The sequence below is a fragment of the Carassius auratus genome, chromosome 9 (assembly GCF_003368295.1).
Source record: "Carassius auratus strain Wakin chromosome 9, ASM336829v1, whole genome shotgun sequence".
NCBI classification, from domain to species: domain Eukaryota; kingdom Metazoa; phylum Chordata; class Actinopteri; order Cypriniformes; family Cyprinidae; genus Carassius; species Carassius auratus.
The window spans coordinates 36,387,871-36,410,215 of NC_039251.1; the positions used below are offsets into that span (position 1 = coordinate 36,387,871).

A 22,345-nucleotide genomic window follows, 5' to 3' on the forward strand; every position below is an offset into this window, starting at 1 on the left:
ATTATTGGACTTAAGTACATGTTAAATGTATCTGTACTTATTACCAAATATTGTTCCTTTGAAGATGTTGTTATTTTGAACTGATCATCTTTTCAGCTGCTAGTTTCACATGATATAAACGAGCATGTTTGCATGGCATTCCTGTTAACACATTCTTTCTTAATGTGAATCTGTAAATCTGACAAAATCTGTCATTTTTTTGTCACTAAATATTTACACAAATTTAGTTTTAATTTTATGTATTTTATTTTATTTTCAATCATTTGCAAACTTGAATTATCGGTAAACTAAATTGATTTCATTATTTTAACGCAATACATATTAAATGTCTGCACTGCATTTTTATCGACTAGTTCAGGCTAATGATGGTTGCAATTGCAAGTTATACAGTCAAAACTGTGAGTTATGAACTGACAATTGTGAGAAAAAAAGAAAGTCCAAATTGTGAGATTAAAAAGTCACAATTATCTTGTTTAATTTTTTTATTCAGTGGTGGAAACAGGCTTCTATAGTTTACTGTTCATTTTATATTAATTCAAATGTAAAGATTCCTGATGGTACATTAAAATCTTCCTCCCTCTGGTGTTCTAACAAATCTCATCTTGAGTAAAACTCATTCTTGTTGACAAATGTTGTCTGCAATGTGTAAACACGATGGTTACTATAGCTCTAAATATGAACATTAAAATATTTTCATCTCACTTTTACAAAGACAGATTTAGAAGTCCTAAAAATAAATAAAAACTGAAATGCAAACTCAAAATATGACGCAAACCTTTTTTGTTTGTTTGGTGTGAAAGGGCTTTATATATATTAAAAACATATGAGCAAGCCCATTCCGGATGAGAAAAAGTAACCCAAAAGTAAAACAACACAGTACTAAATAAAAAGTAGCTACTGTAAGTAATACAATTAGTTACTTTTGTGGGGATTACCTTTATTATTAACTCAATCTAATTATTGTAATGCAATACTTTTAAAACTAAAATTCCACCGCAATGAAAATCACATTATACTCGTCCCAAATTATTTTTAATGCACATAATGTCTTTATCCTGGGCTGGAACATTGTATTGTGCATCTTTCAGCACAACATCTGTTTTTTCTGATCATATGCTTTATATAGCCTAGAGAGCTAATAGATCACACTTTCTCTTTCCATCTGCTATTTTTGTCAAACACCGTATTTCATCGAGGCAACTTTGTAAATGCCTTCAGTCAGCTGTTTTGGTTTTGAACCGGTTGCAATACCTTTGAGTTGTTCTGAGCACCCTACATTCTTACTTCACCCATGTTTTAAATCAGTGTCCTTGAAAGTGTGCAGTTTTCTAACATATTTACTTTAACTTTCTTTGGTAAAATCAACTTAATGTTTTCAGATGCATCTGAAATTACAAAAACATATGCATATATTTAATTGTTTGATCAAAATTATTGCTAAATTTGGTAGTCACTGGATATTGTTGGTTAATCCCTATTGGATCCCCCCCCAATTCACCCCCCTCCCCCCAGTGTCCACTAGCGTCCACACTTACCTACTATAGTGAGGTTGAGTGCGGCCTGTCTCACGCCGCAGCTGTTCTTGAGCTCGATGGTGTAGCAGCCGCAGTGCTCCTGCTGGCCTTCTGTGATGGTCAGCTGACTGCTGCTGTCTGTGCTCACGATCGAGATGCCCTGACCTTCCTGAATCTGAAGGAGCGGAGGTGTGCATAAACAACACATACACGCGTGCCAGTTGCAGACATGGGCTACTTTGAACATTAGAGCTTACTAGTGTGGTCATTGTGAAATAGCAGAATGTTGAAAGCATTGAAAACGGACTGGTGAGTCAGTGAATGAATGTGCATCTGCTTCTTTAAGTTTGAGCATACAGAAGTGTTTCTGCACATGTTAAAAGTTGAAAGGACACTTACTGGTTTGCGGAACTTGAGCCAGGTGCAGCTGATGGGCTGAGCTCCAGTGAACCTGCACAGCAGACTGACCTCCTGACCCGCCAGGATCTTCATATCGTCTGGAAACTGCAGGATCTGAGGAGGAGCACCTGACACACACAGACCACTTATACAGACAGCTTGGGCTCTGTTTATGTTTCATGAAGATCCATTTGCTCTCACAAGCAGTTTTTTTCATTTGTAGAAAATATAAAAGTGAGATTTAAAGTATGTGCCACTATGAGAAGTTCACCTGTGCTCCCCCTGAAACACATCAAATCACATGTGCTTGCAATTTTAAATGCACAAAAACTTCTGGGAAACTAAATGGTAAAAATACTTAACTGCTAAAACGGTTCCAGGATCAAACGTTTCAGTAACATTAAACATAAACATTCTTCTTACTGTAGATGCACAATCTAAATCATCATTTTGATGGAGGAACCTCTGCTCATACACTGCAATTCTAATCAATCTTTGTCAGTAACTTGGTTTACATTACAAAAAAAGGAAAGAAAATAAATCATTCAACTGGACAATAATAATAATAATAATAATAATAATAATAATAATAATAATATTATTATTATTATTATTATTATTATTATTATTATTATTATTATTATTATATAGTGTTTCCTCTTTGTAATTAAGATTATTTTTGTTACCTTAATTAGTAGTTTTTTGTAATTATACAATTTTTTTTTATTATTCTTTTTTAGGTTACACTTGCATGATTGCAATGCAATTATCCATTTAAGTACTGAGTAATATTAATTAATGGCATGTACCTACTATATGGCTAGGGTTAGGATTAGGGTTAGTGTTAGGGTTTGCCTTAGGGTTACTTGTAAAGTTATTATGCATTATTCATTGTTATTATAATAGTAAGTACATGTCACATGTAACAAGGACACCTTGAAATAAAGTCTTATCTTTTTTACAACAAGAATCACAAAATGCGACAGAAATACACACTGAAAGTAGTTTAACCCAGAATTGTATCTTTAAAGCATGGAGATGGTGATTGATTTGACCTTACCTTGTTTAGGAAGCGTTTTGGGTGTGGGTTTCTTTATTCTGGCCTCATCTGAAGTGAATAACAGAAGAAATAAACACAGATCAGATTATCACATCACAGTTAACAAAGAAAATAAGCTCGACATACAACCTCAGTCCAGAGAAGCGATTGTGAGCTCCAGGGGGTTTCTATAATAACCCCTATAAATACAACTAATTATATACTATAACACCTGAAAAGAGACAGAAATGTAAAAGTTTTTGGAGGGATGCTCATTTTTAAATCATACCCTATTTATTGCATCAAAGTTTGCTAATACTATAATAATGGGGTGGATAGTTTTATCAGTTGTTTTTTATACATGCAAACATATATATTGCCCACCAAACGTGTTATCTTAGGATAGTCAAGATTAAAAAAGCCAGTACCTGACTGCCAGCTCCAGTGGAGCAGAAGGTAAAACGTTTATCATATTATATTGATGTGATCGACCCGGGTTCGAATTTGCCTTTTTGGCAATTTTTTTTTTTCTCCCTTTTGAAATTTCAAATCACATCAGAAAAGCATTTAGTTTCAATGAAAAATAAGTAAATAATCAAAAAGTTAAGGGTAGGTGGCATCCATTATATTTACACTCAATAAGTTATTATTGCATTCTATTTTATAATGTACTACAATACTGAGGTGCAGATAATTGCCACTATTTGCAGTAAGTAGTATAAATAGCAGAAAATCCTGCTATTTTAGCATAGTATAAATAGAATCTATAGATATTTGCACTTAGTGTAAACAGCCGCTGTCTTTTTTGATAACTACGTTACCAGACTAATGCCGGCAATGCTACAGTATGTTGGCCAGATGTTGATATTAAAATAAACAGAAACCTATAAATAAATAAAATAAACCAAAAGTATTTCAAATATTTTGGAAATAATGTAAGATAATGTTATCGCTGACCCTAAACCGCAGCTTCCTACCTTATTAACTTTCTAAAGTGTTAAGTTTAGCGGGAAAACAAGTAAAAAAAAAAAAAAAAAACGCTTAAAAGAGGCTGCATCTCGCGCTCTCGCTCACAACTCTCTGAAGACTCGTTCACTTTGGAAGCGTCTCGCAGCGATTATTTTCCTACCACGGATGCTAAACATTCTGAATTATACATGCAGACATTCAAATGAGGAGTCTAGCAGCAAATTAGTCAATCGGAGAACAAATTTAAGTTTCGAACATGAAAAATTTACAGAGGTCCGGACCTCGGTGACCTCATAGCTGGCTACGGGCATGCAAGTCAGATATGGGGATTTATATGAATTGATGTAATCATGATGTTGACCAGCTGATGGTACTTCATCTTAAATTACTTTGCGTTTGATATACCTTCAGGTTTCAAATCTCACCCACACAAATGTTAACACTGACCAGTAGATCTGCTCATAGAGTATCTGAGACAACATGCGCTCTCACGTTTAGAAAACTTGAAGAAGGGAGGGCAGAATGAGAGGAAAGGAGAGATGTTTTTCTCTGGATGTTCTAGGAGAGATCAGCTGCTAAGGTTCTGTGCTCTTTGCCATTTTTGGTCATACTAAAAATATCTCCAACTAGAATCCAGGAAATAGCTTTTGGCACTATTTATTTTACATCTGATCGCTGTCATGAAACAATGTGATGGCAAAGCCAATAAACACAAGCCTGGAGCTGCAGCGGTGGCAATGAAGATATTCTGATCTGCAGCGATGTCAAACTTCGGAGGAGTTTTTCTGTCAGTTGTAAGACATTCCAATCTCATCCCTCTCTGAGAGGCCATTCTCTCATTCCTTTCTCTCTTTCTCTCTAGCCGTGGAAATGAAAACATCCTCTTTCCAACACAAAACTATTTTTGTTTCTGGCTCAAAATGGCCTTTCAGTGAGCTTTCACCTGAATCGCTAAAATGTGGGCAAAACAGACTTCGAGCTAAGCCTAATCCTAATTTATAAACAGAAATAATGAAGTTAATCACATAGTGCTTTCAGAGTAAATCAATTTTAGCACAAATATAGTAAAATCTGCAGATTTCCAATGCCTTTACATAAGAGTGTTTATTCATTATGTATACATAAATACACACACAAAAAGTACACTATATATATTTTGAAAATATCTACATGTATATACATTTATATATTAATATTATTATATTTTATTTGATATATAAATATAATTAAACATAAATGTTTCTTAATTATATACATGCATATGTTTGTATTTATATATATAATGACAGCATATATATATATATATATATATATATATATATATATATATATATATATATATATATATATATATATATATATATATATATATATATATATATAAATTATGCTGTCATTACAGTATGTTCATACATTTGTCCAAATGTTTGTCCAAATTACTAAAACGATTAGACTAGATTGGACTAGGGCTAAATATTTAAAATCGCTGAAGTTATCTAATGACTCACTCTCAAATCGTTTGTGTTTTGTGTCTACAGAAAGGGAAGCAATACTAAGTGGTTAACCGTACTACTTCATGTAAACATTCAACAAATAAACAAATCTCCACTGGTAACTGAATACACAGTTTAAACTACTCATTTGGAGTAAACACTCTGACATGAAAATAAGGATACAAGAATGGTAAGTACAGCCCTTTCAATTGGTTGAACTGTTGTACTGGGTGTTCAGCCAACAAACCTATCAGATACTTCCCAAAAAATTCCAGTGGACCAAATAAAATAAATAAATAAATACAATGCATGAGAACACTTTAGATGTGACCTTAAAACTATACAGCCTATTAAACATACCTAAATCCTACCTAAATCATTAATTTCCTTGTTGTCATTCACATCAGATTAAAAATATAGTCTACTCATTCTAAGCAGTAAATATGCAAAAGATTATGTTCCTTACATATTCTGCATGCAGAAGCTTATAGTAATGTTATGTTGGTAATCTAATAAACAAATTAAATGAATATAAGTCGTTGTACATGGTAGCAGGTAATATTAATGTCAAATGTGTTTCTCACATACTTTATTCTCTGTGCTAAGCATTACTGGCATAATCTTTTAACTACTCAGGACCAACAAATGGCAACATTTGCAAATTAGGCTGAATTTGGCAGTTGGATCTAGATCACTGGGAACACAACATATAATATTCAAAATGCCCCAGTAAACCTTAACAGTTAACATAAAGATCCAACAAAATCCAGTAAGCTTTGTGGTTAGGCATAAATGTAGATCACAGGTTTATTAGACCAATACAGAGGCAGTGAGTAAAGGCAAAGTCAGAGCAAATGCTTTAGGATACCAAACGACACACACAGGGCAACACCATCCCACTATATTATGTTTCAGAATGTTTAGTCTACATTGTCTGAGGCCACAGGATCAAACATATCTGACAAAGTCAAGACACTTAGATAAATAGATAATCTCTGCCCTTTTCTGCTTCAACAAATCATCCAATATAACACCACTTCACACTGTCAACCACTGCTGAAAATAAGCAGACAGACTAAAAGAAAGAAACACACAGTGAATCCAACGTATTCACTCAAACACCTGCATGGTGATGTATGGTGACACATAATAAAAATAAGAACGTTTAGTTAAAGGTATAAAATCTGACAGTAGAACAGTTGCATTGGTGCCGTGACCCAGATGGGAGTGAGGTTTGGGAGGGGGGCGGTGAGTGCAATTGAGGTCAGCGAGTAGGTGGTGTGTGGGTAAACCTAACACCCCTGATCTCAAGAGATGTATTAGCGACTGACACTAGTGGCTACAGTCATTTAGTCTCCTTATTAGTGCGTCCGCTTCCCATGCCAGAGACCTGGGTTTGAGGCCCACTCGGAGCAAGAACGAGGTGTGGCTGTGAGGACCCTGGAGAGAGGGGTTACACATGCCAAAGGATTTGAACATTCAAATCAATGGCAGCACATACTGTACTTAGTGGGATGAGTTGGTTTCAAATAACCAATTTCTGTGGAATGGTAATAATGATTCTTGCAAGCACAACTAATAAAATAGAAAACCGAACTAAGCCATTATGACAGAGGAACATAGCACAATAAGGACTCCAATCCACCAGAGGTACTTGGAGGTTAGAGTTTTCCATTATCCATGACACCACTGCTTATTTTTATAGCTTCACGATTTTTATTCACAGATTTTCCATGACTGCAAACAACTCAATGACTGAATGTAACCTCTTCGGTGGAGGACCTGCCTAACCTTCACTTGATACAAAATCACTGGGAACCTTCTACTGTCAGCCTCAGCCATCAATTGCTAGCTTGTTTATTCTCAGCAAAAGATACACATATAACTATGGCATATATATAATTAATCAGTAAAATACCTCTCTAAAAACTAAGCATCAAACATGAGTCACTACCTCATAAAGACTGACCCTGTGACATTAAAATTGATATATGGAAACTAGGGCTAATCATCTGTGTTCCTGTGTCCTGAGACATGCATGTGTACAGCAGAATATAAATCAAAATGAAATGTTGCAAGGAACTGATTTGAAGCATTAGATGGTCAGCAGGTGCATTACCACTCACTCAAGAGTGTCAGCCAAATAAACGCTCACAAATGATCATAAAAGATTTGACTGCAGTGCTTGTTCCAGCCCAAAACTTTTTCTTCATAGTGAAAGCCTCACTTCATTCTTTAAAGAGTAAATAATCATTAATATCCCTGAGGCATATGATACATGTCTCTTAAGAGATGAGTGCACACATCAACAGTTTTATCCACTTCTGAAGATAAAGTTCAAGACATACAGTGAAAAACATAACAGCCTGCTGAGGGAAGGCAAAAAGTAGACTCTCTAGTATATAAAACCCTTTACAAGACAATCTGAAGAATGTTAGGTATGTTAAAAACACTGATGTTAGAAAACTCATACAACACTCCTCGCAGAGTAAGAGTCTTGATCGAGCCCATACATGGAAATCCAAAGCGGGTTTTGCCAAGCAGTCATGCAGTAAGAGTCATGATCCCTCTCTTTCTCACTACTGTCAGAAACATATCTCTAAAGCAAGCCTTTGTTCACTCTCCATTTTTGTCTGCCTCTTTCTTAATTGTTGAGGTTGTTTAAAATGTAAAATCAGTCATTGGCAGCAGTCTCCAGCAGCCTTGTCAAACATCTCCTCCGATGAAAAGTGTCAGATGTGAACAACCGGTTTAACAGTGAAGATTGACCTCCTACAGAGACGTTGTTTTATAGTATGCTAGTCTATGCTATACTATACTATAATATATTACAACCTCTGGGCTATGCAAAAATAATAGTCCAGTCTGAAATGTTATTTTGTTCACTACAGTTTTCATCGTTCCCTGAATCTGCAGATAATTATGAAAGAGGCAACATGCAGACGGCTGTCTTTGTTTGTTTGAGTTTTTACAGTTTTTCAACTGCTTACACACATTTTCAAATCATTTGCCTCTTTTTTCAAAGCTTTACACACAAATCCATGAACTGCACACACAAAATGCAAAATGCCTCAAATCTTCCAAAATGAAGCACCGCATTCAAAATATCACAAACTCATCTCAAAAACAAACATTTGCAAACATCTTTGCCATGATATTAAAATTGTTAGATTTTTGTGTGTTACATAGAAAACTGTGTGTTTTGTTTTGCACAAGTGTTTTATGAAATTGAAAGAAGGGTGAGAATTAGTGTATGTGTGTGTGTGTGTGTGCTGCAGTGGGAAAGGTTCACATCTCCCACGCCACTCCATATTGGGATATAAAAAAGGAAGTACATATTTTGGAAACTCACTCTCTGTGGTCGGGGTTGATGGCTTCCTGCTCCGCTTATCAGCTGGTGTGGAAACACTGGGATCTGAACACAGACAGACAGAATACAGAGAGTAACACGGAGAACAAAATTAGAATCAAGTTCATGTGACCACCATGAAATCAGTGTATTATGAGTCCTCTATTGCTGAGACCAAAACTAAGGGCAAAAAGTCAAACCTGAGGTTAAAAAGTGGAATTAGGAGAAGCTTTATAAGCCATTATTGCAAGTGATGAATAATATTCAAGCAATTAAATAAAACCAGCATGCTGCCATTTAAAATTGAAAATTGAAAATAATGATATCTCCAGGTCAAGGTGTTTTTAATGCCGGACAGATATGTCTAGAGACATCTGACATCTTTTAAAATTAGAGACTGATAGATGAATGTAGGGACATGTCCTATAAAGCGGGAAAGAGAGAACTAGTGATGGTTGCAGAGACATGGACTGTTAAGCAGAACATAAGTAGATAAAACTGTAGGGACATTCCCAGTAAAGCAGGACAGCGAAATCTGGACAGGAGATCTATAAATATATAAACCGTAAAGACAAGTCATGGGAATCAGAAGAGAGAGAACAAGATGGCTTTAGGGATGGAGGGATATGGAAACAAACACAGGGATAGACTATGATCAGGTATTGGCTGACATAAACAGGACAAAAAGATCTGAAATGGATGGATCTAAAGATGATTGTTGGGACATGTCACATATAGCAGAACAGAAAGTGAGATGACCTTATCCTGGACAAATGGACCTAGAAACAGTTCTCTAAATCAAGACTGACTGTTAGAAAATGTCTTGTTAAGTTGGATAAACAGATCCAAAGACAGCTCAAAACATCCTCTAAAATGGAATAAAGAGATTCAAAACAGTTGTGAAGACTTGAAAACCAGAACACAGAGAAGGAGACAGTTGTAGAGACACATCCAACAGGAGAGACATAGAAATCCTGTTAAGATAAACAGAGAACCAGAGATGTTTAGAGACAGCTGTAAAGACATATTCTACAAAGTGGAAAAAGGAGATCTTAGGACATGCAAGAGACGTTATGCAGGCTGATCTGGTCAGTAATTACCGGAAGATGCAGAGCTCAGACAAGGCCTCAAGGGAAATGGACAAACACAATGTCCAGCCCAAAACAGACAGACTGAAAACATAATACTCTCCTAGACCATAAAGATTTCAATGAAAAACGTCAAATTGTTTGTGCAAAAAAAAAAGAAAACAACTACATTTTTGACACTTTTTAACACAGGCTACAGTACTACACCTCATCTCTCTATAGAGTTTTATAGAGTGGATACAGGAAGAGCATGCAGTAAACTCATTTATTGCACTGGTATGTAATAAGATACACTCACCATCCACTAGGACCATACAGGAACACTCTGTCTTGCCCTCGTTAGTCTCGGCCCTGCATACATACTGTCCTTCGTCCTCAGGCAGAGCTTTATCAATGCTCAGAGAGCACTTACCACCTACACACACACACACACACACACACACACACATTTATTATACAGTTAAATTAGTCCCTTCATCTAAGACATGGTTAACTTGTTTAAAGTCTCTGTTGCATGAATGATGTCAAAGACATCATATGGGGCAAATTACAGATGATGTTGGTAGTTCCCAAAGCAGAACTTCCATTTAATATTGCAGTAATCCATACATGCATATTTTAACTTCTCTTGGTCACAACACTGATAAACTCGAGTCAGATAAAGTTTTTGTCAAACACACAGGGTTAGTAATGGCTCAAGGGTCCAAACCATAGCCCTCAGTCTACAACTACAAACTACATTCCTCTTCTGATATCGCAAACATCATTACTGATAGCCCTATCGCATGCTGAAATACCTTGAATAAACACTCATCCAATTACTCTCCTGCCATTTTATTGCCGTGACCACTGTTGAAAGATTTAGTTATGAACAGTTAGTTCTGGTCCTCGTGTCTGATTGGACAAGTGGCATTCAAGGAGTGTTTGTTTGCAGGAAAGTTATGTTTCACATAGGCAAATTTAGTCCAGCATTGGTGAACTGTTTGAAACACCAGGTATTCAATATTAACTTCTTGTTTAGAGAGCTGTTGTATAAAATGAATATCAAACCATGATTACCTCTGGTCTGCTGATGTTTGAATCATGTACTGTACTCAAGCATATAAACGAATCGAGCCCATCTCTGTTGATAAAATGAGCATATGCAGGTTAGGTACATTTTGAAGCTGGTTTAAACTGTCCATGTGCTGGTCCTAAGCAACTAGCTCCTGCTCAGGACCAGCTTAGGACCAGCACATGACCAGCAGTCATGCTTCAAAACATACTATACCTAACCAGTATATGCTGGATTTTTCAAAATGGCTGATAAACTTCCCAGTGCCAAACTTCATCCATGACAAATTAGTCCTCTTATGTAATATAAAAAAATGTGAAATGCAACACTGACCCTCATCAGCAATGATGATGAATTTGGACGGTTTGATGAGTTTTCCATCAAGCGTCCATGTCACTTTAGCAGGAGACTCAGATGAGAGTTGGCACTGAAGATGCAAACGTTCCCCATCCAATACCCTCACATCACTCAGTTTTTGCGTAAAAACGAGCTCTTTCTTTCCAGCTGCTTTAGTTTTTTCCTTTATCCCTCCATCCACACAATTAACATCGTTTTTCTTTCCTCGGGTGTCTTTATCGCCTTGGCTTTCTCCATTCCTGTCCAGGCATGGTTGTTTTTTCTTGTTACCTAACACGGATCTGAAGTCAACAGCTTCAGTTTTGTTGGCTTGTGTTTTCACTAAGGATCCGAGACCGGGTTTTGGTCCTTGGCTCCCCTTCTTTCCCAGCACTGCTCTGAAGTCCACTTGCTGTGGAGAGTTGACCTTGCGTTCCTCTTCTGTCTGGGTCTTGGGCTTGATCTGCCGTTGGAGGTTCCCCCTGAAGTCCATCTGCTCGGCCGTGATCTCCTTCAGGTCTTCCTCAGAGACGCTCTTAGTGGTGACCTTGCGGCCGAGCACAGTTCTGAAGTCAATCTGTTCGGCCTCCTGCTGTCGGATCTGGTCTTCCCGATGCTCCTTTGTCTCCACGCGCCGTTTGAGAAGCCCACGGCTGGCACAGCCCTCCTCTTCTTCCGGATCCTTACTGTTGTGTTCCCAGAGTGGCTCAGAGAGTGACACTGCAGTGCTGGGAGTCTCCGGCTGTCCTCCCCTGCCTGCCGCTGTCCTCTCCACCCCTCGACTGCTGCAGGAAGAATGAAGAAAAAACACAGAGATGGTTAAAGCCCCTGCTAGCTCAGCCCACACTGGAGAGCGGCTTAATCGAGAGGGAGAGTTAGTTCAACAGGACAGAGTTGCATCAGAGATGACTTCAGAGACCTTATAGGGAAATGAGACCCAAATGAGGCCCCTAGATGAACCCACACAACAGCACAGCTGAGAGAGGAAGCATAAACAGAGCGTTTGGTCATAAAGAGAGATTATGTAGATTAAGTGCAGGGCTCGAGGGGTAAGGGCTGTAAATATAGCTTTGGGGCAGAGGAGAGCAAGAGTAGAAGGAGAATGTACCGTTTATGAGAATCGTCAACAGATGACATGGGGTCCTCGCAGATGTGCAGAGCTGCCACTGATCTGCACTCTCCTATTTTATTCCTGAGATCAACAAAAGAAATTTGACCGCTAATGTTCATTTATTGTAAACTGTTGAATTTTAAAGTAAATGAGGAACTAAGAAAACACAATCATTCCTGATATCACAATGCTGTTTCCGAGCATAATTTCATTGCATGTGAACTTAAAAGCATGGATCTCGTGAATTGTATATATATATATATATATATATATAAAAATAAAAAAAAAATCTATGTGTAATGTGCATTTCTCTTTGCAAATTATCTTTGTCTAATCCTCATTTCTTACAGTTTATTTTACTGATGCAATGTCTTGGTATTAAAATCTGAATAAATTTAAAGCATTTCAACAAATACTAACATAATGTAGCAATACTTCAAAATTGAAAAAGTTCTTAAAATATTTTTTTCTATTTTTATTGTTATGTGTATTATTATTTTTGCATGGTCATTAAAATTTGAAGGAAAAAAGAAGTGTTCATAAAAATAATGTCACAATGTAAAACATAGAAGAATATAAACAATCAAACAAATAAATAAAAGTTTTTATTTGGGCCAGAGTTTATTTGATACTTTTTCATTTTGGGCTAAGTGTCAAATATTTCACATCTTTACATAAAATCAACAAAATTAAATTCAAATCCAAACCTTAAAGAATAATCTTAAAAACTTTTTTTAAACTTTATAATTTTGAAGCAAAACATTTAGATTTTGTGAACAAATAAATGTTACTGTTTTTTTTAATGCTTCCATACATTTTCAAGTCTTTACATTTTTTTTTTCAAAACATTACACACAAATCCAATAATTGCTCATACAAAATGAAGTACGACATTCAAAATATCCCAAAAGTATCTCAAAAGCAACCATTTGCAAACACCTTTTGCTTTAACGTTAATTCCTGTTAGATTTTTGTGTATTACATAGAGAACTCTGTGTTTTGTTTTGCAAAAAGTGTCTTTCAGAAATTGTGACAAGTAAAGATTTTGTATGAAAGCAGCTGAAAAACTGTAAGATCTCAAAGTGAGTCAATTATGATTTTAATATCCATGTTGATAATGGAAAAGATGCAATGGGATCAGAATTTATAGACATTCTGACCTCTATTGGGGTTAGACAACATGTTTCAGGACCTACTCATTGTCGAAATCATACTCTAGATTTAATACTGTCACATGGAATTGATGTTGATAGTGTTGAAATTATGCAGCCAAGTGATGATATCTCAGATCATTATTTAGTTTTGTGCAAACTTCATATAGCCAAAATTGTAAATTCTACTTCTTGTTACAAGTATGGTAGAACCATCACTTCTACCACAAAAGACTGCTTTGTTAAGTTATCTTCCTGATGTATACAAATTTCTTAGCATACCCAAAACCTCAGAACAACTTGATGATGTAACAAAAACTATGGACTCTCTCTTTTCTAGCATTTCAAATACAGTTGCTCCTTTACGCTTAAGGAAGGTTAAGGAAAACAGTTTGACACCATGGTATAATGAGCATACTCACACCCTAAAGAGAGCAGCCCGAAAAATGGAGCGCAGCTGGAGGAAAACAAAACTAGAGGTATTTTGTATTGCTTGGCGGGAAAGTAACCTATCCTACAGAAAAGCATTAAAAACTGCTAGATCCCATTACTTTTCTTCTCTTTTAGAAGAAAACAAACATAACCCCAGGTATTTATTCAATACAGTGGCTAAATTAACGAAAAATAAAGCCTCAACAAGTGTTGACATTTCCCAACACCACAGCAGTAATGACTTTATGAACTACTTTACTTCTAAAATCGATACTATTAGAGATAAAATTGCAACCATTCAGCCGTCAGCTACAGTTTCGCATCAGACAGTGCACTATAGACCCCCTGAGGAACAGTTCCACTCATTCTCTACTATAGGAGAGGAAGAATTGTATAAACTTGTTAAATCATCTAAACTTACAACATGTATGTTAGACCCTATACCATCTAAGCTCTTAAAAGAGGTGCTTCCAGAAGTCATAGGTCCTCTTCTGACTATTATTAATTCCTCATTGTCATTAGGATATGTCCCCAAAACCTTCAAACTGGCTGTTATTAAGCCTCTCATAAAAAAGCCACAACTTGACCCCAGAGAACTAGTTAATTATAGACCAATCTCAAATCTCCCTTTTCTGTCCAAGATACTAGAAAAGGTGGTATCCTCACAATTATATTCCTTCTTAGAGAAAAATGGTATATGTGAGGATTTCCAGTCAGGATTTAGACCGTATCATAGTACTGAAACTGCTCTCCTTAGAGTTACAAATGATCTGCTCTTATCATCTGATCGTGGGTGTATCTCTCTATTAGTTTTATTGGATCTTAGTGCTGCTTTTGACACAATTGACCACAACATTCTTTTGCATAGACTTGAACACTTTGTTGGCATCAGTGGAAGTGCATTAGCATGGTTTAAATCTTACTTATATGACCGCCATCAGTTCATAGCAATGAATGAAGATGTATCATATCGATCACAAGTGCAGTATGGAGTACCTCAAGGCTCAGTTCTAGGGCCGCTACTCTTCACGCTTTATATGTTACCCTTGGGAGATATCATCAGGAAACATGGTGTTAGCTTTCACTGTTATGCTGATGATACGCAGCTCTATATTTCCTCGCAGCCCGGTGAAACACACCAATTTGAAAAACTAATGGAATGCATAGTCGATATAAAAAATTGGATGACGAGTAATTTCTTACTGCTAAATTCAGAAAAAAACAGAGGTGTTAATCATAGGGCCTAAAAACTCTACTTGTAATAACCTAGAACACTGTCTAAGACTTGATGGTTGCTCTGTCAATTCTTCGTCATCAGTTAGGAACCTAGGTGTGCTACTTGATCGCAATCTTTCCTTAGAAAGCCACGTTTCTAGCATTTGTAAAACTGCATTTTTCCATCTCAAAAATATATCTAAATTACGGCCTATGCTCTCAATGTCAAATGCAGAAATGTTAATCCATGCATTTATGACTTCAAGGTTAGACTATTGTAATGCTTTATTGGGTGGTTGTTCTGCACGCTTGGTAAACAAACTACAGCTAGTCCAAAATGCAGCAGCAAGAGTTCTTACTAGAACCAGGAAGTATGACCATATTAGCCCGGTCCTGTCCACACTGCACTGGCTCCCTATCAAACATCGTATATATTTTAAAATATTGCTTATTACTTATAAAGCCCTGAATGGTCTTAGCACCTCAGTGTTTGAATGAGCTCCTTTTACATTATAATCCTCTATGTCCGCTACATTCTAAAAACCCAGGCAATTTGATTATACCTAGAATATCAAAATCAACTGCGGGTGGCAGATCCTCTTCCTATTTGGCACCTAAACTCTGGAATAACCTACCTAACATTGTTCGGGATGCAGACACACTCTTGCAGTTTAAATCTAGATTAAAGACCCATCTCTTCATCCTGGCTTACACATAACATACTAATATGCTTTTAATATCCAAATCCGTTAAAGGATTTTTAGGCTGCATAAATTAGGTAAACCAGAAACCGGGAACACTTCACATAACACCGTACTTTCTACATCATTAGAAGAATGGCATCTACGCTAATATTAATCTGTTTCTCTCTTATTCCGAGGTCACCGTGGCCACCAGATCCAGTCTGTATCCAGATCAGAGGGTCACTGCAGTCACCCGGATCCAGTACGTATCCAGACCAGATGGTGGATCAGCACCTAGACAGGACCTCTACATCCCTGAAACACAGCGGAGACCAGGACAACTAGAGCCCCAGATACAGATCCCCTGTAAAGACCTTGTCTCAGAGGACCACCAGGACAAGCCCACAGGAAACAGATGATTCTTCTGCACAATCTGACTTTGCTGCGGTCTGGAATTGAACTACTGGTTTCGTCTGGTCAGAGGAGAACTAACCCCCCAACTGAGCCTGGTTTCTCCCAAGATTTTTTTCTCCATTCTGTCAACGATGGAGTTTCGGTTCCTTGCCGCTGTCGATTCTGGCTTGCTTAGATGTGGTCACTTCATTTACAGCGATATCGTTGACTTGATTGCAAATAAATGCACAGACACTATTTAAACTAAACAGAGATGACATCAATGAATTCAATGAAGAACTGCCTTTAACTATCATTGTGCATTATTGACACACTGTTTTCCAAATGAATGTTGTTCAGTTGCTTTGACGCAATGTATTTTGTTTAAAGCGCTATATAAATAAAGGTGACTTGACTTGACTTAGATTATTATCATTTTTTAACAATTCTTACTTGAGATGAATCTCATAGTTTCCAGCATGATATGTCTCCACTTTCCTGATGAGCAATGAGACAACGTCTTCCTTCTGTAGAATCTCAAAGTCTCCACCTCCAGATATGACCTGCCCATCCTTCATCCAGAGGAATTCTGGGAAGGGGTCACCAGCGATCGCACAGGACAGCAGAGCATGTTGACCCAGGGAGGCAGCAGTGGACTTGGTTTTAGTGATAAACCATGGCTGAACTCCATCTTGAGGCTCTGTGAGCAACAAACCAAGATTTACATCCATATTCAACGATTATATCAGCATATTTTACTTCAGTATTTAGTTGAAAATCATACCTACTTTGGTAATATATTTAATTATGTGATATTTCAGTGTGATTTGTACCTTGTACGGTGAGTGAGGCTTCGGTCCGAGCGACTCCGGCTTCATTCCACACCTCACAGGTGTAAGTCCCTGTGTCCTCAGGAAACACTTCCTGTATGAAGAGAGTATGCTGACAGCCCTTCCTCTCAAAATGGAAATCCTCAGACTCTTGGATCTCTTTTCCATTATGCAGCCAGATCACCTCAGGGGCAGGATTTCCTACACAACACACATCACACTTGCAATGATTAAGAATATTAGGGTTAGAGACAATGAATGGAGGTCAGTGGGACGAAATAAAGAATAATCAACAGCACTGGACTGATTTTAATTGAAAGGATTTACAAGCCACAGTACTGACACTTAAAGCATCAATAGCGAGGAAAAAACACCTGCTTTAATTTTTTCATATGACTTCATAAGTTGCTAAGGTCGCATGTCCATGCAAATAAACAGTCAGGAGAGCCCTCAGCGTTAAACAGGAAGTGCTCTCAGTTATATAATCACCACAGTTAAATCCTCTGCTCAAACATGCATAAGCACATAAACTCTCGACCCAACACGCAAATGCGGAGTTAAATGATGCCTCTTAAGGGAGTACAAAGGAAATTCCATTAATTACAGCTAAACACGGCAAAAGACACAGTATCAAGAAATATGTGAAATAGATATCGGAATTTCTTGATGTATAGGACAGATTTGACTGCAAACCTGCATTGGTATATGATCTGCATCAATGAATTGCTCAGGGCAACAGTGACAGAAAAAGCCTTACAATTTCATACAGAGAGACAAATAAACAAACAAATAAACAAATAAACATTTTGAACAACATCTATATACACTGCTGTTCAAAGGTTTGGGATCAGTAGGACTTTTACCATTTTTTTAAGAAGTTTCGGTTACACTTTAAAATTAGGCTGTGTTAGTTCATGTATTAATGAACTAACAATGAACAATACATGAATTAATGAATTTTAATCCACTTTGTTATTGTCCGTTAAAAATACAGTTATTGATAGTTAGTTCTTGCTAATTCACAGTGCATTAACTAATGTTAACAAGCACAATTTTTGATTTGAATAATGCATTAGTAAATGTTGAAATTTACATTAATAAAAATTGTAGAACGATTGTTTATATTTGATTATAATTTCAAATGAAATATATTCCTGTGATGCAAAGCTACATTTACAGCATCATTCCTCCAGTTTTCAGTTTCACATCATCTGTCAGAAATCATTCTAAAAGGCTGATTTATTATCAATATTGGAAATAATAATTTTCTGGAACCTGTGATACTTTTTTTTTTTTTATAAATAAAAAGTAAAAAACGAAATAAAAATAAAATAAACAGCATTTATTCAAAATATATATTCAAATGTATATATATATATATATATATATATATATATATATATATATATATATATATATATATATATATATATATATATATATGAATAAACTGTATAGTTTAATATAATTATATTTAATTAAATATTTAATATAAAGGTATGCAATATCATGTGTATTATTTATTTTATTAATGGATGATTTAATGTAATTATGTGATAAAAAGGCTATCAAACTGTTATATTAAATGGTTTTCATAAAAGTTAAAATTACTCTGAACATAAAATCCAGCAGGAAAATGTAACAGCTTAATGAAAAAGGTAATTTCTGACAATGGTATCCATTATGCATAATAATAATAATAATAATAATAATAATAATAATAATAATAATAATAATAATAATAATAATAATAATTAAACAAATAAAATAAAATAAAATAAAATAAAATAAAATAAAATAAAATAAAATACAATTCTTACTCTGCTCTTCTCCAAAGGCTGACGTTTCATACCTGTCACTTCCACGGTCATTGTGACCTGACAGCCGTCCATGACTCTGAGATCCTGCAGACCTCTGAGGAACACCGGGACAGACGGCCTCCTCACATCAGTTACAGGAGGAGCAGCAGACCTCTTAACACCTGCTTTAGCTGGACAGCAACATACACACTTCATAAACTAGGGTGATCATATTTTAATTCTCAAAAAAGAAGACAAAAAAATACATGAAACATTTTCTAAAACCATTAGCTTGTTAAAATACCACAGATCTATTCTATATTTTTTTCCCCATCAATTGGTTATTAATACATGAATTTCATTTTTATTTATTTTTTTATTTTTTATATATATATTTATGTATGTGTATTTTATTCGCATCTTATGTTGTGTTGTTGTTGTCTCTGTGAACTGGAAGCTTGTGACACTAAAACAAATTCCTTGTACAGAATGTGCAAATATATTTGGCAATAAAGCTCTTTCTGATTCTGATCCTGATTATATCTTCAAGCAGTCCATGCACACACAGCAGCTTCTTTGCTGACAGTGTCCTCTTCAGAGTCAGTCACATGATTATTCCACATGAGAAAAGTTGGGCGACATCCTGTGTCAAACATGTTAGAACTATTAGATGATGTTAATGGATGTTGCAGGCCGTGGAGATGCCGTATCATGAGGTCAGTTGGGAATACAGCTGTTTTATATGACGCTACTGCTCCTCCCTTAATCTGCTCCCCAATATAAGTGTGAACACACATCATACTGGAACTACTTATTCATCACATATATATGGCAATATATACTGTATTATACTTTATAATCATCAACCTCATTATATCATTATTTTTTCAGTAATATGAATCTCAGCAGGTCAGATTTCAGATTTTATCTATATGAAACCCCACAATTGTAAATAAAGAGCTATTTCTACAATTAAAAAAAATAATTTATTCGTATAAATTAATGAATTTAGTTTGACATATTGATGCTAATTTAACTAATTTAGGTGTTACACAACTAAACCTCAGTCTCCAGATACACAGTGTCTGCGGTGCTCATTAAAACATTAGAATTATTGATGTTTACAGTTAAAATATGAACTGGCTGCCAATGACCAAATTACAGCCATGCTAACGTTCAGCGCAGTTCGGCAGCACTTGTGAAGCTGCTTAAGTGTAGATTGTAATAATAAAGCGATTGTTTGCATTTATTTTACAAAACTGGACACAACATATTTTCCACTAAATAATTTCAACATTCATATTTACAGTTAAAGTGTCTGAATGACTAAAGAGGAACAGTGCTGCAGGACCAGCTTTCAGTGAACACTATTTAAATGTTGCACAAACAGCTCATTGGCTGCAGAATCAGCAGAGGCCAATTAACTTATCCCATGTAATAAATTAAGTGATATCTAACAGATTGCACACAAAAGACTTATTGCTGCATGATTGTATTGCTGTGTGTGTGTGTGTGTGTGAGAGAGAGAGAGAGAGAGAGTGTGTATGTGTTGGTTTTGCCCTCTTGATGTTTTAGTTTCACCCTGTCATTGCTGTGTACTTTTTTCTGCATTGTGTCACATTTACATTTACATTTAATTATTTAGCAGACACCTTTATCCAAAGTCATGGGGGAAGTTGTGGCCCAGTGGTTAGAGTTTGACTAATAACCTTGGGGTTGCGGGTTCGAGTCTCGGGCAGGCAATACCATGACTGAGGTGCCCTTGAGCAAGGCACCGAACCCCCAACTGCTCCCCGGGTGCTGCACCAAAAATGGCTGCCCACTGCTCCGGGTGTGTGTTCACTGCTATGTGTGTGCACTTTGGATGGGTTAAATGCAGAGCATGAATTCTGAGTATGGGTCACCATACTTGGCTGTATGTCACGTCACTTTTTTTCATTTTCAAAGCGACTTACAAATGAGAACAATAGAAGCAATCAGACCAATGAGTTAACAACAACAGTATACAAGTGCCACGACAAGTCTCTGTTGGTCTAGCTATGTTTTTTATTTTTTTATTTTTTTTTGTCAAGAATAGAATAGAATAGACAAGAAAAGGTAAGTGCTAGCATTAGTTGGTCAAGTGCTGGCAAAAAAGATTAATCTTATATGTTTTTTGAAAATAAGTAAAGACTCGAAATGAGATTGGGAGGTCATTCCACCAGCTGGGCACAGTCCAGGAAAAGGTCAGTGAGAGTGATTTTGAACCTCTTTGGGATGGCACCAAAAGGCGTCATTACCTTGCAGAACGCAAGCTTCTGGAGGGTGCATAAGTTTGAACCAGTGAGTTTAGGTAAGTTGGTGCCGTGCCAGTGGTCATCTTGCATGGCAATCATCAGTACCTTGAATTTGATGTGAGTGGCTACTGATAGCCAGTGTAACCTGATAAGGAGAGGAGTAACGTGATATTTTTTGTTTCATTGAATAACTCTTGCTACTGCATTCTGGATCAGTTGCAGAGGCTTGATAGTACATGCAGGAAGGCCCACCAGGAGAATACTACAACAATCCAGTCTGGAGCGAACAAGAGCTTGGACAACAAGTTGTGTGGCTTGCTCTGACAGGAAGGGTCTAGTCTTCCTAATGTTGTATAAGGCAAATCTGCAGGACCGGGTCATTGTACCAATATGGTCTGTGAAGCTTAACTGATGATCCATGACAACTCCTAGGTTTCTGGCTGTCCTGGAAGGAGTTATGGTTGACGAACCCAGGTTTATAGAGTAGTTGTGATGAAACAATGGGTAAGCTGATTAGCTAATTGTCTTAGTAAGGTTGAGCTGAAGGTGATGGTCATTCATTTAGCTAGAAATTTACATTTACATTTATTCATTTAGCAGACGCTTTTATCCAAAGCGACTTACAGATGAAGACATTGGAAGCAATCAAAAACAACAAAAAGAGCAATGATATATAAGTGCTATAACAAGTCTCAGTTAGGTTAACACAGTACATGTAGCATGGGTTTTTAAATAATATAATAATTAAAAAGAAAACAGATAGAATAAAAATAAATAAATAAATAAAAGAATAAAGCAAGCTAGTTAGAGGTCTGTACACACACACACATACATATACAATTGCATAATAAATGAAAAGAAAATAGAATACAAAAAGATTAGAAAGGTAGTTATATTTTTTAAAGAATATAATTAGAATAGTGAGTGTTAAAGTTAGAGGGTCAAATAAAGATGGAAGAGATGGGTTTTAAGCCGATTCTTGAAGATGGCTAAGGACTCAGCTGCTCGGATTGAGTTGGGGAGTTCATTCCACCAGAAGGGAACATTTAATTTAAAAGTCTGTAAAAGTGACTTTGTGCTTCTTTGGGATGGCACAATCAAGCGACATTTAAAATGAAATGTCTGAAATGACATTAAGCAATGTCGCTCAGATAGGCTGCAATGTGAGCAGCAACTGTCGGATCATCTGATTGGAATGAGAAATAGAGTTGAGT

The 22,345-nt window shown here is 36.3% G+C and overlaps 1 protein-coding gene across 2 annotated transcripts in view; it reads right to left on the reverse strand.

Moving 5' to 3' along the window:
- LOC113109161 (myosin light chain kinase, smooth muscle) overlaps positions 1-22,345 on the reverse strand; it is a 91,942-nt gene that overhangs the window by 8,140 nt on the left and 61,457 nt on the right. The window contains exons 12-21 of one of the 2 annotated variants that reach the window (XM_026272754.1): positions 18,909-19,046; positions 17,060-17,257; positions 16,680-16,926; positions 12,350-12,433; positions 11,239-12,023; positions 10,150-10,266; positions 8,767-8,829; positions 2,974-3,021; positions 1,914-2,041; positions 1,536-1,689 (exon numbers count right to left, since the gene is read on the reverse strand). In XM_026272754.1, the coding sequence (XP_026128539.1) occupies positions 1,536-1,689; positions 1,914-2,041; positions 2,974-3,021; positions 8,767-8,829; positions 10,150-10,266; positions 11,239-12,023; positions 12,350-12,433; positions 16,680-16,926; positions 17,060-17,257; positions 18,909-19,046 (1,962 nt within the window). Of the gene's footprint in view, positions 1-1,535; positions 1,690-1,913; positions 2,042-2,973; positions 3,022-8,766; positions 8,830-10,149; positions 10,267-11,238; positions 12,027-12,349; positions 12,434-16,679; positions 16,927-17,059; positions 17,258-18,908; positions 19,047-22,345 lie in introns of both variants that reach the window. The other variant, XM_026272753.1, reaches the window with a different exon arrangement.